The 15,612-nt window shown below is 42.1% G+C and overlaps 1 protein-coding gene across 2 annotated transcripts in view; it reads right to left on the reverse strand.

Moving 5' to 3' along the window:
• The window catches only part of NFKB2 (nuclear factor kappa B subunit 2), a 94,550-nt gene that overhangs the window by 37,460 nt on the left and 41,478 nt on the right, over window positions 1-15,612 (reverse strand). For both annotated transcript variants that reach the window (XM_082267405.1, XM_082267404.1), the window contains 6 exons: window positions 6,868-6,946; window positions 5,260-5,300; window positions 4,545-4,643; window positions 3,877-4,028; window positions 2,168-2,268; window positions 1,760-1,918 (listed from right to left, as the gene is read on the reverse strand). In XM_082267405.1, coding sequence (XP_082123531.1) covers window positions 1,760-1,918; window positions 2,168-2,268; window positions 3,877-4,028; window positions 4,545-4,643; window positions 5,260-5,300; window positions 6,868-6,946 — 631 coding nt within the window. The remainder of the gene's footprint in view (window positions 1-1,759; window positions 1,919-2,167; window positions 2,269-3,876; window positions 4,029-4,544; window positions 4,644-5,259; window positions 5,301-6,867; window positions 6,947-15,612) is intronic.

Below are 15,612 nucleotides of genomic sequence, written 5' to 3' on the forward strand. Positions count from 1 at the left end.
GGGGAGAGATGTCCCCTACCGCTCCTTGTAATGACAGCCGAGTGGCGCCGGTTACAGGGGTGATGCCTCTAGCTGCAGGCATCACTCCGGTACAGCCCTTTCCCGAAATATCGGCAATATCGGTAACCTCAGGGGCCGATTCCGATATACCAGGGAAAGTGCATATTGGCTCACGATATATATCGGTGTTGCCGATAATTGGTCGATCCCTAATAGGAACCTCTCATGTCAGGTATTGGATGTACAACTCTTGGCACACCTGTGGATTGCAGTTCCCCTGGAGCAGCAATGACCCCATGAGAATAGTTCTTTCACTTGTATATAAATCTGTTGCGTTGATCATTTTACCACCTTCCCAACCACCCTGGAAGGGCGGAAGGCTGGCTCTCCTACGCGAACCAACGTAGGCCCTACGTTGGTCGCACATGTGGTGCTGGGGGGGGGGGGGGGGGGCGAACGCTTCTGCCCCCACTAGGCAGCAGGGTTGCAAAGGACGACGGTCAGCTGTTGTAAACACAGCTGACCGTTCTTCTCTCTGAAATGATCACAGGTATAGGATATATAGGATCACAGGTCTCTGTGGTCATTTCACAAGCCCATCCCCCATACAGTTAGTAAACACTCCACTAAGCTCACACTTAACCCTTTGATCACCCCTAGATTAACCGCTTCCCTGCCAAAGTCATTATTACAGTAACTGCATATTTTTAGCACTGATTACTGTAGTAATGTCACTGGTCACTCCCCCCCCCCCCCCCCCAAAAGTGTCAAAACTGTCAGTTAGGTTCAGATCTGTCCAACGCAATCTCGCAGTCCCGCTAAAAATCCCAGATCGCCGCCATTACTAGTAATAAATAAATAAAAATGACAAATCTTTCCCCAAATTTTTAGACGCGATAACTGTTGCACAAACTAATCAAAATACGCTTATTGCTAATTTTTTTTTTAAACAAAAATATGTAGTAGAATACAAATTGGCCTAAAAGGATGAAAAATTTAGGTTTTTAAAAAATTTTTTTTGGGGGGGGGATGTTTAATAGCAGAGTGTGAGAAATATTGGGTTTTTTTCCCCTAAATTGTCGGTCATTTTTTATTAACAGCGCAAAAAATAAAAAAAAAAATAAAATAAAAAATTGCACAGGTGATCAAAAGAAAGCACTATTTGTGGGGAAAAAAAGGATATAAATTTTATTTCGGTACAGTGTCGCACGACCACGCAATTTTCCATTAAAGTAAAGCAGTGCCGAATCCCAAAAAATGGCCCGGTCATTAGGGGGCAAATCCTTCCGGTCCAGAAGTGGTTAAAGTTCCATCTCACGGTTAGGGAGAAGATCATTCCATTTGATGCTGCTCCTGGTCTCTTACAGTTTTCTTGTGGTGAACATTAACGATGTACTGCACCCAGCCACATGTAACTCTTTTTCCCTCTTCAGAGCTCAGTTACAATCAGCAGCTGCTATATGAAAGGAGGCTTCAGCTGGAAGCCACAACTGCAGGGCTGGCCATGGAGGGATGTGGCTACTTAACTGACTATAGAGGCTATAGACACATTTGTGTCCGCACAGACTCCTGTATCTTCAAAGAAGAATCAGGGAGACGCAAACTGACTACAACAGTATCCATCTGCTACCATGCTTGGCATAGACAGAATGAAAAAGAAGAGGAACTGACCAGAACAAACGGCAAATCTGATGAACAGCCTGGATTTAGTTTAACCTCTATATTCTGTATTACACAGTGTATAAATCAAATCACTCACTGCTGTCATGGATGGGATCAGAAATTACTGGCTTCAAACGGAGAGTATAAGCACCAGTGCTGTCTGGCAAATATGCTGTAAACCGAAGCCGGACAATGCTCAGGTCTGTAACTTTCTTCAGATCTTTTACTTCTGCCTCTATATCTTTCTCATCTTGTTCTGCAAAAGGATAAATCCATCATGATAAGAAACAGGGTCACATTTCCACATGCTTCAGTTTTGGATTTCATTTCAGTTGATAAAAAAAAGTCTGTTTAATTTTCAGAGCACATATGACAGCATTTTTAAAATGTTTGCATGTACTGTTAAAAAAAAAAAAAAAAAACTAACTGTAAACTAAACATAACTGAGAATAGAAACAATAACAGCAGCCTATATAAAAAGTTGCTGCACAGTTCATTGTTTTACCTGTGAGACAACGGGTTCTCATTATTTGCTGTCTTATCTTTTCCTTCAGGATTTCAAGCTGACTCTTTTTTGTGACATGAACGATCCCCAAGTTATTAAACCTAAACACAAATACAGAACATATTAAGTTAAATTTTTGCATCTGGTGACCACATAGACAGAAAGCAATGATCATATGAAGTTTGCAGAAATCTATTTTACAAAGAAGCACTAGGTAATCACACAATTAGCATTAAAGTAGAACTAAGGGCATTTTTTTCCATTTTGGATAGAGTAAGGGAGAGTTTAAACCCCTTGTCAGGTTTTTTTTTTTTTTCTTGCTGTGTCCCATTAACAAGAGCCTGTCCCATAGCAAAACAGCAGGTGAGACGAAATGTCTTTCAAAGTGAGGGAATCCCTGGTTGTTGCGGTTTACAACCCAAAATTTGGGATTTTCTTAACAACAGAAACAATAAATAAATATTACTAAAAAAATTCTTTAACATAAGAGAACACAACATTGTGGGATCAATTCACTAAGAGTTTAATAACAAAAATAATTTTTGCCTTAAAATAACTATATATTATTTATCTCAAGTATTCAATTCACTAAAAAAAAGCCTATTTTACACCTGATGCACACAGGACGTTTTGCAAACTCTCTTAAAAGCCTTTCCTCCTAGCAGTAGCATTTTGGCATTAAAAACGCTGGATGCTTGCCAGATTGTGTAATGGGTTAAGGCACTTTTACAGGCGTCATGCGCTTGGGAGTGAATTAATTTCATTGGCCTGACGCCCCTAGGAGCAACTGCAAAAATGTTCAGTGTGCATGAGGTCCTATAGAATGAGTTAACATTTTCTATATTGTGATATGTAGTACTAAATTTTGTATTTTTTTTTTTGTTTCACAGGTTTTACACAGCATGAGAGTGAGATCAATGAAGACACTAAGAGTCGGTTCGCCCGTGCAGCACAACTTCATCGCAGCTTGCAAACGACTTCTCATAACAGAAGTCAACGCAAGTCGCTCCGGCTTCGCAAAGAAGTAGTGCAGGAACCTTTTTCTAAGTCGGAGAGACTTGAGTCGCTCTGATTAGAACGGTTCCATTGCACAAAATGGAGCGCTACTTGTCAGGCGACCAAGTCGCCTGACAAGTCGTGGCAGTGTGAACCGGCTCTAAGAATTGTGAAACTATAACATGTGGTTCACTTTTCAGAGGCGTTTGACAGTCCTGTAAATGCCACACTATTGGCTGTCTTTTCAGCTTAAGGGGACAGTAAAAATGCAGCTGAATGACCTGTTTTTACAACTCGCCCACACAGGTGTAAACAAGCCCTCAGTGTGCCTTCATTCACAGAATGATCTCCCTCTAGTGTATTGTTACAAATGATTTACATTCCTGTGCAAATAGTATTGCACTTACTGGCCAGTGTGGGGTTTTCCTGATTGTTAGTTTCTACATTCCTAAAATATTGAATGCCTGAACCAAAAGATAAATATTTTTTAGTGAATTAAATGTAATGAAGCTTTGTCTTTATTCATCTCAAAATTGAGAATTAATGAATTGGTTCTTAAGTGATCATATGCCATAATTTATGCAAATCAATCATGTGACACTAAAATTGCATATAATAAAACATTAGTGAATTGTCCTCTGTATCATCTATAAAGGGAGAAGAGAAGGTAGGAGAGGTTAGGGAGAATAAATCTGATTTATGCACAAACGTACTGAGCAGTCATGTCTTTAGGCCCTACAGTCACCACACAACTTCCTGTCTCATTGGCATGTTTTCCAACAAGGCTGTGAGCATGAACACGTGGTGGGTCTGTGTGAGTAACCAAATCCACTTCAATCTTGGCCATGCCAACATAATTAAAGATCTGCAATAAAGATATAAAAAAAAAATATGAGAAAAACAAAAAAATGATCAGAAAGCACTTTTACCTGAGACTGTAGGTAATAAGTTAACCCACTCAAGGATAGAGAGCTGCTCCCTTCAGTATGCTACCATTTAGGACTTACCTCATCAAGAAAATTGTTATTTAATATATAGTTTGAAAAAGGCTGATACGCGTATTATACAACGATAAGGCTCTGTTCAACAACATCACCTAAAACCGACACTGGGTATATACTGGTGGAGAGACAAACCCCCAGTTTCCTATATCCAATATAGTGTGCCTATACTCCTCCATTAGGTCATAAAGCATCACTCTGATGAAGCTGGATTCCCAATTTATTTGTGTATATCACAAGAGGAAAAACCTATCTAGTAAGCAGTCTTTAAATGATTATGATGATTGTGGTGACTTGATAGAACTGGGATTTCTGAATGTATTCCCTGCACTGGAATTCCTGAGACATACAAGCTAGTACGCAAAATGAGAATAACTCACTTTAACTGTTGGATAGGTTTTCTTCCCTTTCTCACTGGATGCCCCAGGTAGTCCACCATGGGATGGTCCTTCACATACATAGCGAAATCGAAAGCCGCGCTGTAAAGGTCAATACATTAGCATGGAATACAGAAAACCAACATTTCTAAACCTTTCACAGGAGCACACCCTTTGGTAGAACCAGTGCTGACCAAGCACCCTCTGTTGGGTCTGCAGTTCCCTTTGTAAATAACTCCAAAAAGGGAATGCTAGTGGACAAGTTTATTTGTGTTGGTTAGCCAATGCCATCAAAAGCAAAATGTTATTGGCAGGAGGAGTGTCTTCAGGGAATCAAATCTAAAATGAATTAACTTGCATGAAAGAGTTGTGGGTTTCATCTATACCATGGCTCTGACCACACAAGGATAAAGGGTCCAAATTAATTCTAATAGATACTATGATGAAAGTTCATGGTCCATTTTAAAGAAACAATTTAATAATAATTCCCGGCCTCTTGAACGTAAAGATCTAATACAACACCTAATGAACAGAGGCAAACATTAATTTAAGGGATTAACAGCATGAAGTGTCAAGGGCACTTTTTTGGGAGTTAGATTTAGGTCTATGTCTAAAGTGTCATTAGCAAAGATGCAGAAATGCACTCACTTTCATGCTGGCAAAATATGTTCTGAGAAAAAGATGAGTGATCAATGTGACTGTACAGTAATTTACCTACCTGTTTGGGCTGCTCTATGATTGCCAGGTGTGGACCATTTGCTTAAAAGGAAAAGAGAAAAAAAGTCAGATAACACAAGCTCAAGGAAAAATGAAACCTAATTAGCAAAATAAAGAGCATGTGTTTTGGAAAAAATAAAAAATAAAGCATGTGTTAAAAGTATTTGTTTAAATTGCACTCATTATATTTCTGGCTATATGGAGCCGTTTTAGTATGTGATTCTGCAAAGAACATCCTACAAATTGATGAAAAGGAGTAGCCAAGGTGCAGTTTTAAGTGCCAAGATTAAATGAGTATTATATACTTTGGAATATCTTGATTTGTACATCCAAATTAAGGCAGTATTAAAGTGTTTTCTAAAGAGTGAAGGTTCATTTTTTTTACCCTTAATGAATTTTCTGCACAAGATAAACAACCGTCTGAGTGCAGCTCCCCTCCAACCAAACCCTTTACTTACTTAAACCGGATCTCGCTCCCTTCGCTCTTTCCCTCCTCAATAGCTCAGAGACAGCATTGGGAGCCATTGGCTCCCGCAGCTACCAATTACAATAGACATACAGAGCGTGGCTCGGAAATGAGCCTGCATGGGTACCCCCATTGCAAGCGGCTTGCTATGGTGGCCACTCAGCAAAGGGGGTGGAGCCTACAGCGCCAGTAGGTGACACGAGAATAGGAGGATCAAGGATGATCTGTGCAAAACTATTGTTGGACATTTGCCATTTAAAAAAATAAATAAATATGGGTTTACAATGACTTTAAACCCAAAACCAAAAATATAAATATAGCATCTTACCAATCCTAAGATGGTGGCTTCAAATAATTTTCTTATTTTTTTTCATTTCTAGTGAAAATACCGTTTTGATAAACATTTGCGCAAATATCACTGGGTCTTAAAAAAAGCGCTACTGATTTTTATCTGCTGGTCATGTGCTTTCAGAAAATGTATTGTTTAGGGTTTTTTTTTTTTTCCCAAACTATGAAAGCTGGGAGGAAAAAATAAAAATGAATGGAAACACTGCAAAAAATGGTCTGGCCACATGAGTTTAAAAGTGGAGGACAGTGCCTGGCAGCAAAAGGGTTAAAGTAACATAGCACATGCAAACATAGAAGAGTGACAGCAAAAAAAAGACCAAGTGGTCCATCGAGTTTGCCACTTTTTGTTTTTTTCCCCCCAAGTGTACTGTAAATTTATGTTTGTCCCAAGCATGAATAAATCAAAAAGTAATAAATAAATAAAACCAATTAAAAGGACATGCTTCCCAGATGCTGTCCTACCATCTATTAGGAAACAGCTCATGTGATATTGTTGCAAGGTATCCGATAAAGTTTTTTTTCTCACACCCAGCACGGGCGCCATGCATTTTTCTCAATGGTGGATGAATCATTCTCTGATTGGATGAGGTGGAGAGACGGGGGCTGTGACACCACAATCTCCACCTCACCCAATCAAATAATACCTCACATTCAGGTATGCAAATAGTACACACGTGTAACTATGTATCACTGCAAAACAATTTAGAAAAAGCTCTACCTGACCTCCTGAAAATGCTAACTGATTGGCTGCTTAATTAACACTTTGATACTGATATAGAAAAAAAGAATACTTACGTATTTCTTGCTCAGGATCCTGAGACTCTATAAATGGGGTATAATCAAAACCACCATCTGGATCTCCATTGCAAAAATACTGGTTAGGGGGAAGCACAAAATCCAATTAAAGTTTGACCCACACATTCAGAAAAGTTACAGCTCAAGACTTAACCTAATCTTGTCATCATTTTTTCATTTTCTCTAACTTTTTCCTGTACTATTTACAAGAGCAAGGTAACAGTAGAACCAGGGAACACATAACTGGCATGTCTGGAATATATACCCATAAGAAAACAAACGGTTTACCCATGTTTGTGAAGCTTAAAATGTTTTGCTACCAAAATCCACACGACCCTGGCCTAAATTGGATTGGGGTCTAGAAATTGATTATTTTTCTAAATATTAAAATCGGGCAGTGCAGTTAGCACTGCTCCTCAAATATCTTGCCACCAGGAAGTTCCCCTTCGGGTCAGATTGGAGGCTATTAATGCGGATGCCCACACCATAGACCATATACTCTGGCTCACCTTGCATTAAGGGGGACAGATCTGTAACCCTCTTACTCAGCACTTCCTGCTTTTCTGGAACAGATTGAAGCATAAACCACACCTATACCGCCTAGTCTCTTCTGCATGCTTAGTTTAAGCCTTTTCCTAGCTTGCAAGAATTTCCAAGTCCTTCAGATAAAACATTTCTATACTGCCAAAATACTGCCGGCACATGCTCTAACATAACGACTATGTACAAACACCTGCGCATCTCATATCTGCATGCCAGGAGAGTAGTTACCACTCTCTAGATCACCTTATTTACCACTCCAAAACCATCTCTCCCAGCCTACAGTAGGTCTCCAAATGGGCAACTGACTAATGCTGACCATACACTAGCCGAAAAAAAAAAATCTGTCATTTGGCCCGATCGTTAGTTTTTCGTCCAGTTAATGGACACAAATAGAAAATAGTTTTTACATTTTCAGAGCCGAAAAATCGAAAGAACAGTTTGGAAATTTCTGCCGAACGAACGATAAATTGAAAGGTTGTGTTTCTCAGGCCGAACTGTTTGCACTAGGCATATGTGACAAACTGAACGAAAAACTTCCATTGAACGATTTATCATTCGAAATTTGGTCATTACATGATGGCACTATCGTCTGCTCTCACGGCCGATTTTTTGTGTTTTGAAAATGAGTTCAAACTATTTTTCGGCTAGTGTATGACCAGCTTTAGCCTTGGACCTTATGCCTGAAGATTGGGCAGACATTTTGCATGCAGACCATAGAGTCTCCCCAAACATCTTCACCCTGGAACCATCATATGAAGTAGTTTCAAGTTGGTACCTAGTGCCACATAGGACAGCAAGATCTGTCCCAGGCTACCTGCCTGCTTGTTTTTGGCATTCCTTCTTTGGCAAGTACAGGAATTCACTTAATTCTTTGATACTTTCTTGCAACAAAATGTCTAGTTTAGCCTTTCTCGTCCTTTTTTCCCCAGGGTAACCCTTCAAACGATTTTCAGGAAACCCCTAATAAAATTTAAGGAGGTCAGTAGGAATAATGATTCTTACATTGGTGGTCAGTGGGAAGAATCCCCCCCCCCCCTTACAGATAAGATAATAAGAAAGTGTTGTGCAGCTGGCTCTGCTAAGTGACACTGAACCCAGAACCAGGCAGGCACCATCAGATGGAGGGTCAGTCAGCCACAGCTCAAGGAACCCCTAGCGCACTCTTGAAGAACCCCATCATTCCATGGATCCCTGGTTGAGAATGACTGGTCTTGCTCCACACACAAGTGCCTATTTGTTTACTTTCAAAATATGCTTATAGTTATCCTACTAATACAGACTCAGCAGCTACTAGTAGATTACCAAAATGTGTATGTGTATATAATTGTGATTAATCAGTTTTTGCTGAATTATGGGAAGTCCTGAGGTTATTATTCATAAGAAGAGCTGCCCTGTTCTACTTGTGTTATCCTAGTTAGTATTCAGAAACAAATTCAAGAATGAAGCAGCAGAGATAAAAAAAAAAAAAAAAAGGATGACGTAGAATAGCCACAAAATTTGCAAGTGATTTCCTATAGAAAATGTGAAACTAAACAAAGCCCTCTTCCACTTACTTCACTGAGGTAAAAAAAAAAAAAAAAAAAGGATCCAGAAAGTCCCACAATAAGAGCATGGTTTAAAAGACTTGAATATATTTACAAAATGGAGTACCCGAGTATTAGGGATGAGGACCATATAGGAAAATTCACTAGTACCTGGGAAAGCTGGATAAAATTAAAGAAAACTAGGAAATATGCGGAGATATGGGCTGAACAGGTGACAGGGGGACGGGGGGATGGGGGGGGGAGACTGGGAGGAAGAAAGAGAGGAAGTGAGTTAAAAGAGGAAAAAGAGGAGACTTGGGGGAATGGGAGGAGAGGGAAGGGGGGGGGGGGGGAATTGGTTGTATGTATATTTGATATATGTGATTTTTTTTTTTTTATTTATCAATTTTGTGTATGAAAAATCAAAGTTCAAATAAAGAAATTAAAAAAAATGATAACAGACATAAGCCAAAGATAACTTAACCACTTAAGCCCCAGGCCTATTTTTGACACTTTTTGTTTACAAGTTAAAATCAGGATTTTTTGCTAGAAAATTAGCAAAGACAAAATAAAATGGCGGTCATTGCAATATTTTTTATCACGCGGTATTTGTGCAGCAGTCTTTCAAACGCCATTTTTTTGGAAAAATTACGAAAAATCACATTTCACTGCATTTAAAAAAAACTAAACAGTAAAGTTAGCCCATTTGTTTTGTATATTGTGAAAGATGATGTCACGCCAAGTAAATAGATACCCAACATGTTACAGTTTAAAATTGCGCACACCCCTGGAATGGCTCACGCTCTGGCGATTGCGGTGATACCTCACATGTGTGGTTTGAACAGTGATTTCATTCGTGGCTCGACTTCCATATACGTTTTCTTTCGTGCGGGAGCTAACGGCGACGGGAGCGACTACATTTAATTTATTTTTTTCCTATTCATTTATTTTATTTTTTTTTTTTTATTTTAACACAGGTTTTCAAAAAAAATAAAAAATCTGATCACTTTTATTGCTGTCACAAGCAATGTAAACATCCCTCGTGACAGCAATATGCAGTGACAGGTACTCTTTATGGAGGGATCGAGGGTCTAAAAGACCTCAAACACCTCCACTACACTTCCATGTATTCAAAAACCTAAAAACGGCATTTTTGAATACACTCACTTTTTGAATCTGCCGCCTTTAGCAGCCGAGTAAACCGGATGTGACGTAATGGACGCCGCCTCCGGGTCACGTCATCGGAGGCCCGATCGAAGCCGCATCGGGCTAAGATCAGGACTCCATCCAGCCGGCGGAGGTGCCGGCTGGTTGCTCGGTGGGACGGGAGAACGGGAAGACGGCGGGAGTCGTTCCCTCCCGCTCGCCGGGGTAACGATCGAGCTGCTTCTGAGCCGCATCGTTCGTTACCGCTGGAATGCCAACCGCCGGCTCTAAACAACGGTACTGCGATGATGCCTCTAGTTAGAGGCATCATCCCGGTATAACCACGCAAAGTCAGCCGACGTACGGGTACGTCACTTTGCGGTAAGTGGTTAAGGAGACCAATCCTACACTGTCCATGAACAAGTAATGTTGTTTTTATGCATCACCACAATAACAGCTGTATTGATAAAATATACATATTTGCTATGGGACTTCAGCTAAGGCCAGGCCATACATGGTTCGAATCTCGGCCAGTTCAGCAGGAACCAGCCGAGATTCGAACCGTTAATTGGCAGGCTGAACTTACAAAGTTGATCGATCAACTTGGGTACATCCAGATTGCTGGATTCTTTTGCGATTATCACTATAGCTGCCAGCAATAATCACAATTGCTAATTCTCCTGTCAACCCTGTCTGTTGATGGGGGAATTGTGCAAATTTCTTTCAAATTCTTACCATGTATGGCCAGCCTAAAGCCCGGTACACACTAATAGTTTTTTTTTTTGTTCAACCCAGTGGACGGACAGCTACGGTGGGAGCCGCTGTGCTAGCGATCTAACATTAGTACAGTAATCTCCCCCGCTGAGCTGTTGTGTTCAGACAGGGGGACAGCCCTCCCACCAGAACACTCTAGTCAGCGCTCTCAGCCATTTGTTTTCCAGCATGCTGGTCCAACAAGCTTGTGTCGCACCCGCTGGCATACACAAGGACCAAATGTCGGCTGGTTTTTACTGAACCGACCGGTGTCTCCAGACATTTGGCCCGTGTGTAAGTATTGTTTATTAGGTAAATCTGGTCATGTTATATCCCAGTGTTTTACCTTGTAATAGGTCCATTGTTTTAATGTTAAAACTAAATTAACAAAAATATACATCTATAACTAATTAGAGGCACATTTACGAAAAATTGGAGGCAAAGAAATAGGCTTGTACAATATGGCTAATCTCACAAAGACAAAATGAAACCAAATTTGTGATTACTATATGTAACAGCTTCGCCCTTTCTTCACTCCAGTAAATGATAGAAATCTGGAAATCAGTACACAAGTTTCAGTGTGAGAGCACCAGAGATCATTTTGACAGAATGTACTTTTTCAGCAGTGGCTTGGAAATTTTATCTTCCTCTGGTCTATTAGATCTATGTAAGGGAATTGGGGGGGGGGGGGATTTTTCAGTTTAGCTTTTACTTTATCAATACTGTAGTTGCCACACAGTGAAGGATAAGAACAAACCATACCAAACTGTACATAACACATTGGGTAAAATGCACTGCTCTTGACAGTTCGGTGCAACAAGCAGCCAACCGTGTGGCAGTGTGGCAATAGCTACACTATTGCAGTGTAAAAACTCTTAAAACCTAATCTTAATCCTTTTTCCTCCTTCATTCCCTGAAATATTTACTATCAAAAAAAGGCCTTGTTTTGATGGGTGTCAAGGGGGCAATAAAAAATTGGATTTTTGTACTTAACGTAAAATCCATTTCTCTGAGTTCATCGACGGACACAGCGCTAACTACTAGGTTATATTCCCTCCAACAGTAGGACTAGGCAAAACTAAAAACACCTGGCTATGCCCATGGGTCATCCCCAGCTTGGGACCCCCCCCCAATTCTAGGTAATCAGTTTAGTACCAAGCAGTTTTAGAAGTATCTGGACTACATAGAGGGGTGGGTACTGTGTCCGTCTAATTAACTCAGAGAAATGGATTTTACGGTAAATAAGAAAAATCCCATTTTCTCTTTCGTTCATCAACGGACACAGTGCTCCATAAATCGCAACTACTGGGACGTCCAAAAGCAGTGCCAAAAGGAAAAAAAGGGGTGAGGAAAATAACCCAAGGCTAAACTTAAGTGCCCTTAACCAGAACACAGGAGCCTTAACCAGGTCTGAAAAATAAAAGTTTAAAGAAAAACACCTCTTAACAGCCCCTCTTAGACAGCAGCCTGCAAATATTTGCGGCCAAAAGAAGCATTCGCAGATGCCAAAGTATCTACCTTACAGAATTTTGTGACAGTATGCACCGACGTCCAAGTGGCTGCCTTGGAAACTTGCAATATAAATGCCTGATGACAGAAGGCCCAAGAAGCACTCAGTGCCCGAGTAGAATGTGCCGTGACAAGGAAAGGTGGAACCTGACCTTTAACAGAATAGGCCTGAGTCACCATCGGTCTGACCCATCTGGAGATGGTAGCCGAAGAAGCAGCGAGCCCTTTTCTTGGTCCGTCCGTAACCACAAAAAGTGAGTCTGACCTCTAGAAGGATACACCCGAATTGCACAAACCACATCCAAGGTATGCAAAGCAAATTCCTTGGAAAGAGCCGGGTTGGGACATAAGGAAGGCAACACAATGTCCTCATTCAAATGGAAGTCAGAGACAACTTTGGGCAGGAATGATGAACAGGGATGAAGGACCATTTTATCCCTATGGACCACCAAATAGAGACTGCGTCAAGATAATGCCATCAATTCAGATACCCTGTGGGCCGAGGTAATAGCCGCTAAGAATGTAACCTTCTGGGATAACATAGACAAGGGAATCTCCAGAATATTCTTAAATGGAGGTTTCTGGAGAACTGAAAACACTAAATTTAAATCCCATGGTGGCAAAAGAGACCGTACAGGTTGAGCCACATGTCGAACCCCCTGAATAAAAGGTATGAACTAAAGAGTGCATGGCTAGGGGTCGCTGAAAGAAGACTGCCAAGGCAGACACCTGGCCTTGAAGAAAGGTTAAGATCCAAGCCACAGAAAAGGATCGAGGATGAGCACCAATCGACTCACAGCAAGAAATGTACGCTTTCCGTGTACGATGGTATATCTTGTTGGAAGACAACTTCCTCGCCTTTACCATAGTAGGGTTCACTGATCCAGGCAAACCTATATCTCTCAAGTACCTGACTTTCAATAGCTAAGCCATTAAAACAAGCAACTGTAAAGCAGGATAGTAGATTAGCCCTTGGGACAACTGGTCTTCTCGCTCTTGATTCCTCGCAGGAACTGCGGAAGAAGCCTGAGCCAAGGATGATACTGGCCTTATTGTCTTGAAGGTGGATATCACCAGACTCAGAACCTGTATGCAAATCGGGAGAGAGAACTGTTTCTGTGACAGCCGCCGGTGAATCACAGCCTGTGGTTCCTGAAATTTGTCCAGGGGAAGGAACACCCCGGTCAGAATTAAAATCAGACCTAGGTAAATCAATTCCCTGGACAGAGATAGGGGGGACCTTAGGTAGTTTGGACATCACCTGAACCTTTGCAGGGATTAAATCCACACAAGGAGACTCTGGACCTAAAAAACCTGAAAAGAACAAACTTTGCCCCCCTTTCTGGGTACCCCCAAAAGAAACATTTTGCGGATCTCCTTGACACTCAAAGAAGTCCACAGGGCCAGAAACCAGTGAAGATGTCCCCCCACCCCAATAATGGGTGAGGGCAGACCTTCCTGCTAAAAGGGTCTTTGCTGGTTCAGAAAAGCTAGCTCTAGGCTTACCAGACCAAGGTTGCTTGGAACCTCCCGGGGAAGATTTAAAAGATCTATTTACCTTATTCCCCCAGAAGCACAAAATAATTTTCTATGGGCTGAGGAGGAGGAGGGCCCCGTCTGTGACAAGGCTCCTTCCCTTTCCTTGACTGTGGAAGGAAGATACTCTAACCACGCCCCCCGTGATACCCTTAATGATGTCCTCCAGGGTAGCCCCAAACAGGCGATCGCCTTGAAAGGGCAAATCATTGAGAGCCTTCTTAGAGACTTGGTGTGCGGACCAATTCTTAAGCCACAGCACGTGATTATCACCAACGCTGAAACAAAGTATGGACAGCACAGGAGCTGTATCCAAAGCTGCATCACAAATAAACTGCAGCCCATGGAACAACTGGTCCGCTAAATCAACATAAGCAGCGGGGAACTGCTCACTCCTCAGGCCCTGGCGCAAACGCTTGGCCCATTCAGTTAGGGTCTGAGACACCAGGGCTGAGGCAAAGACTGTCCGCAATGCCGAATCAGCCATAGTAAACATGCTGCGTACCACAGCCTCCACTTTCCTGTCAGCCGGGTCCTTAAAGGACAGGAATTCCTCTACTGGGATCATGGTTGCTTTATTCAACCTGAAAACAGGAGGGTCCACCGCTGGTGAACTAGTTCGCTTTTTAAAAGTGACTCCTCAAAAGGGTAACGTACAGCAAAACTTTTGGGGACCACAAAGTATAATTTTGGTTGTTACCATTCCTTACAGGAAAACCTGTTAAAATAAGGCACATAAGGAAACACCATTGGAGTACAAGGTGACTTATGCGTACCAAACGACACAGCCACGTCCGTGGCTACATCAGCTGCATCCTCCATTTTTAAAGTCTCCCGCACTGCAGTGATAAGTGCATCTACCAGCGCTTTTTCATTCCTTGCTGCGACCATGGAGGAATCATACTCACTATTGGATGGATCTGGGAGTGTGATATTAAGTCCCCCTGAACAGGCCTTGTCCATGGCGGCATCAGGCTCAGAATCACATGAGACAGACTAAGCAGGGGAAGGCTGGGGATGTTTCCTCCTGGGCCTTTGCCCAAACGCTACTTCCACTTGGGACACTAAGGACTGCAGGACCGCTGTCAGAGCAACCATTGGAAGCTGGGGATCCAAGGGACCTGCCACCTCCATGAGGGGGTCCAGTGGAGGAGATGTGACCCTGAGGCTCCATAAGGAAAGGAAGATTTTGCAATACAAAAACAATATTATGGCACTGCTAAAGGATCCCCTCAAGGCTCAGGGTACCTATCAGCAGAGAGAGAAATAACAGGGACCCCCAAGGACTCACCCTACTGACCGGAGGAGCGCCGAGAATTTGAACCCAGCATCATGGATGCCATACCTGTTCATATGTCCCGGGCACAGGAAGAGGAACCTGAGGAGGAAGAGGAAGATGAAACTGAGGAAGAGGAGGAGCTTCGGCATCCCCACAAGGCTTCGGTCATCTCCAGCATCTTCCGAGACTAAGGTAAAATTGGCCACCATCAGCTGCAAACGCTGAAGCATGCTGCCAGGATCTTCCCTGCGCCCTCTGCCACACTGCACCCTCTGCAAGAGAATCCCTCCTGAAGGTAGAACTAGTGTTTAGGGGAGACTCCACTGCGCACTCTGCACTGGGACCCCCCTGCATTATACCCACACTGAAAACAGGAAGGCATGAACCTAGGGGTCTCCCACACTGGGACCCCTCCAGACTGCAAGGGCATGACGCACACTATCCCAGGACCCTTGG

This window comes from Pelophylax lessonae, assembly GCF_965119305.1.
Source record: "Pelophylax lessonae genome assembly, chromosome: 9".
Lineage (NCBI taxonomy): Eukaryota > Metazoa > Chordata > Amphibia > Anura > Ranidae > Pelophylax > Pelophylax lessonae.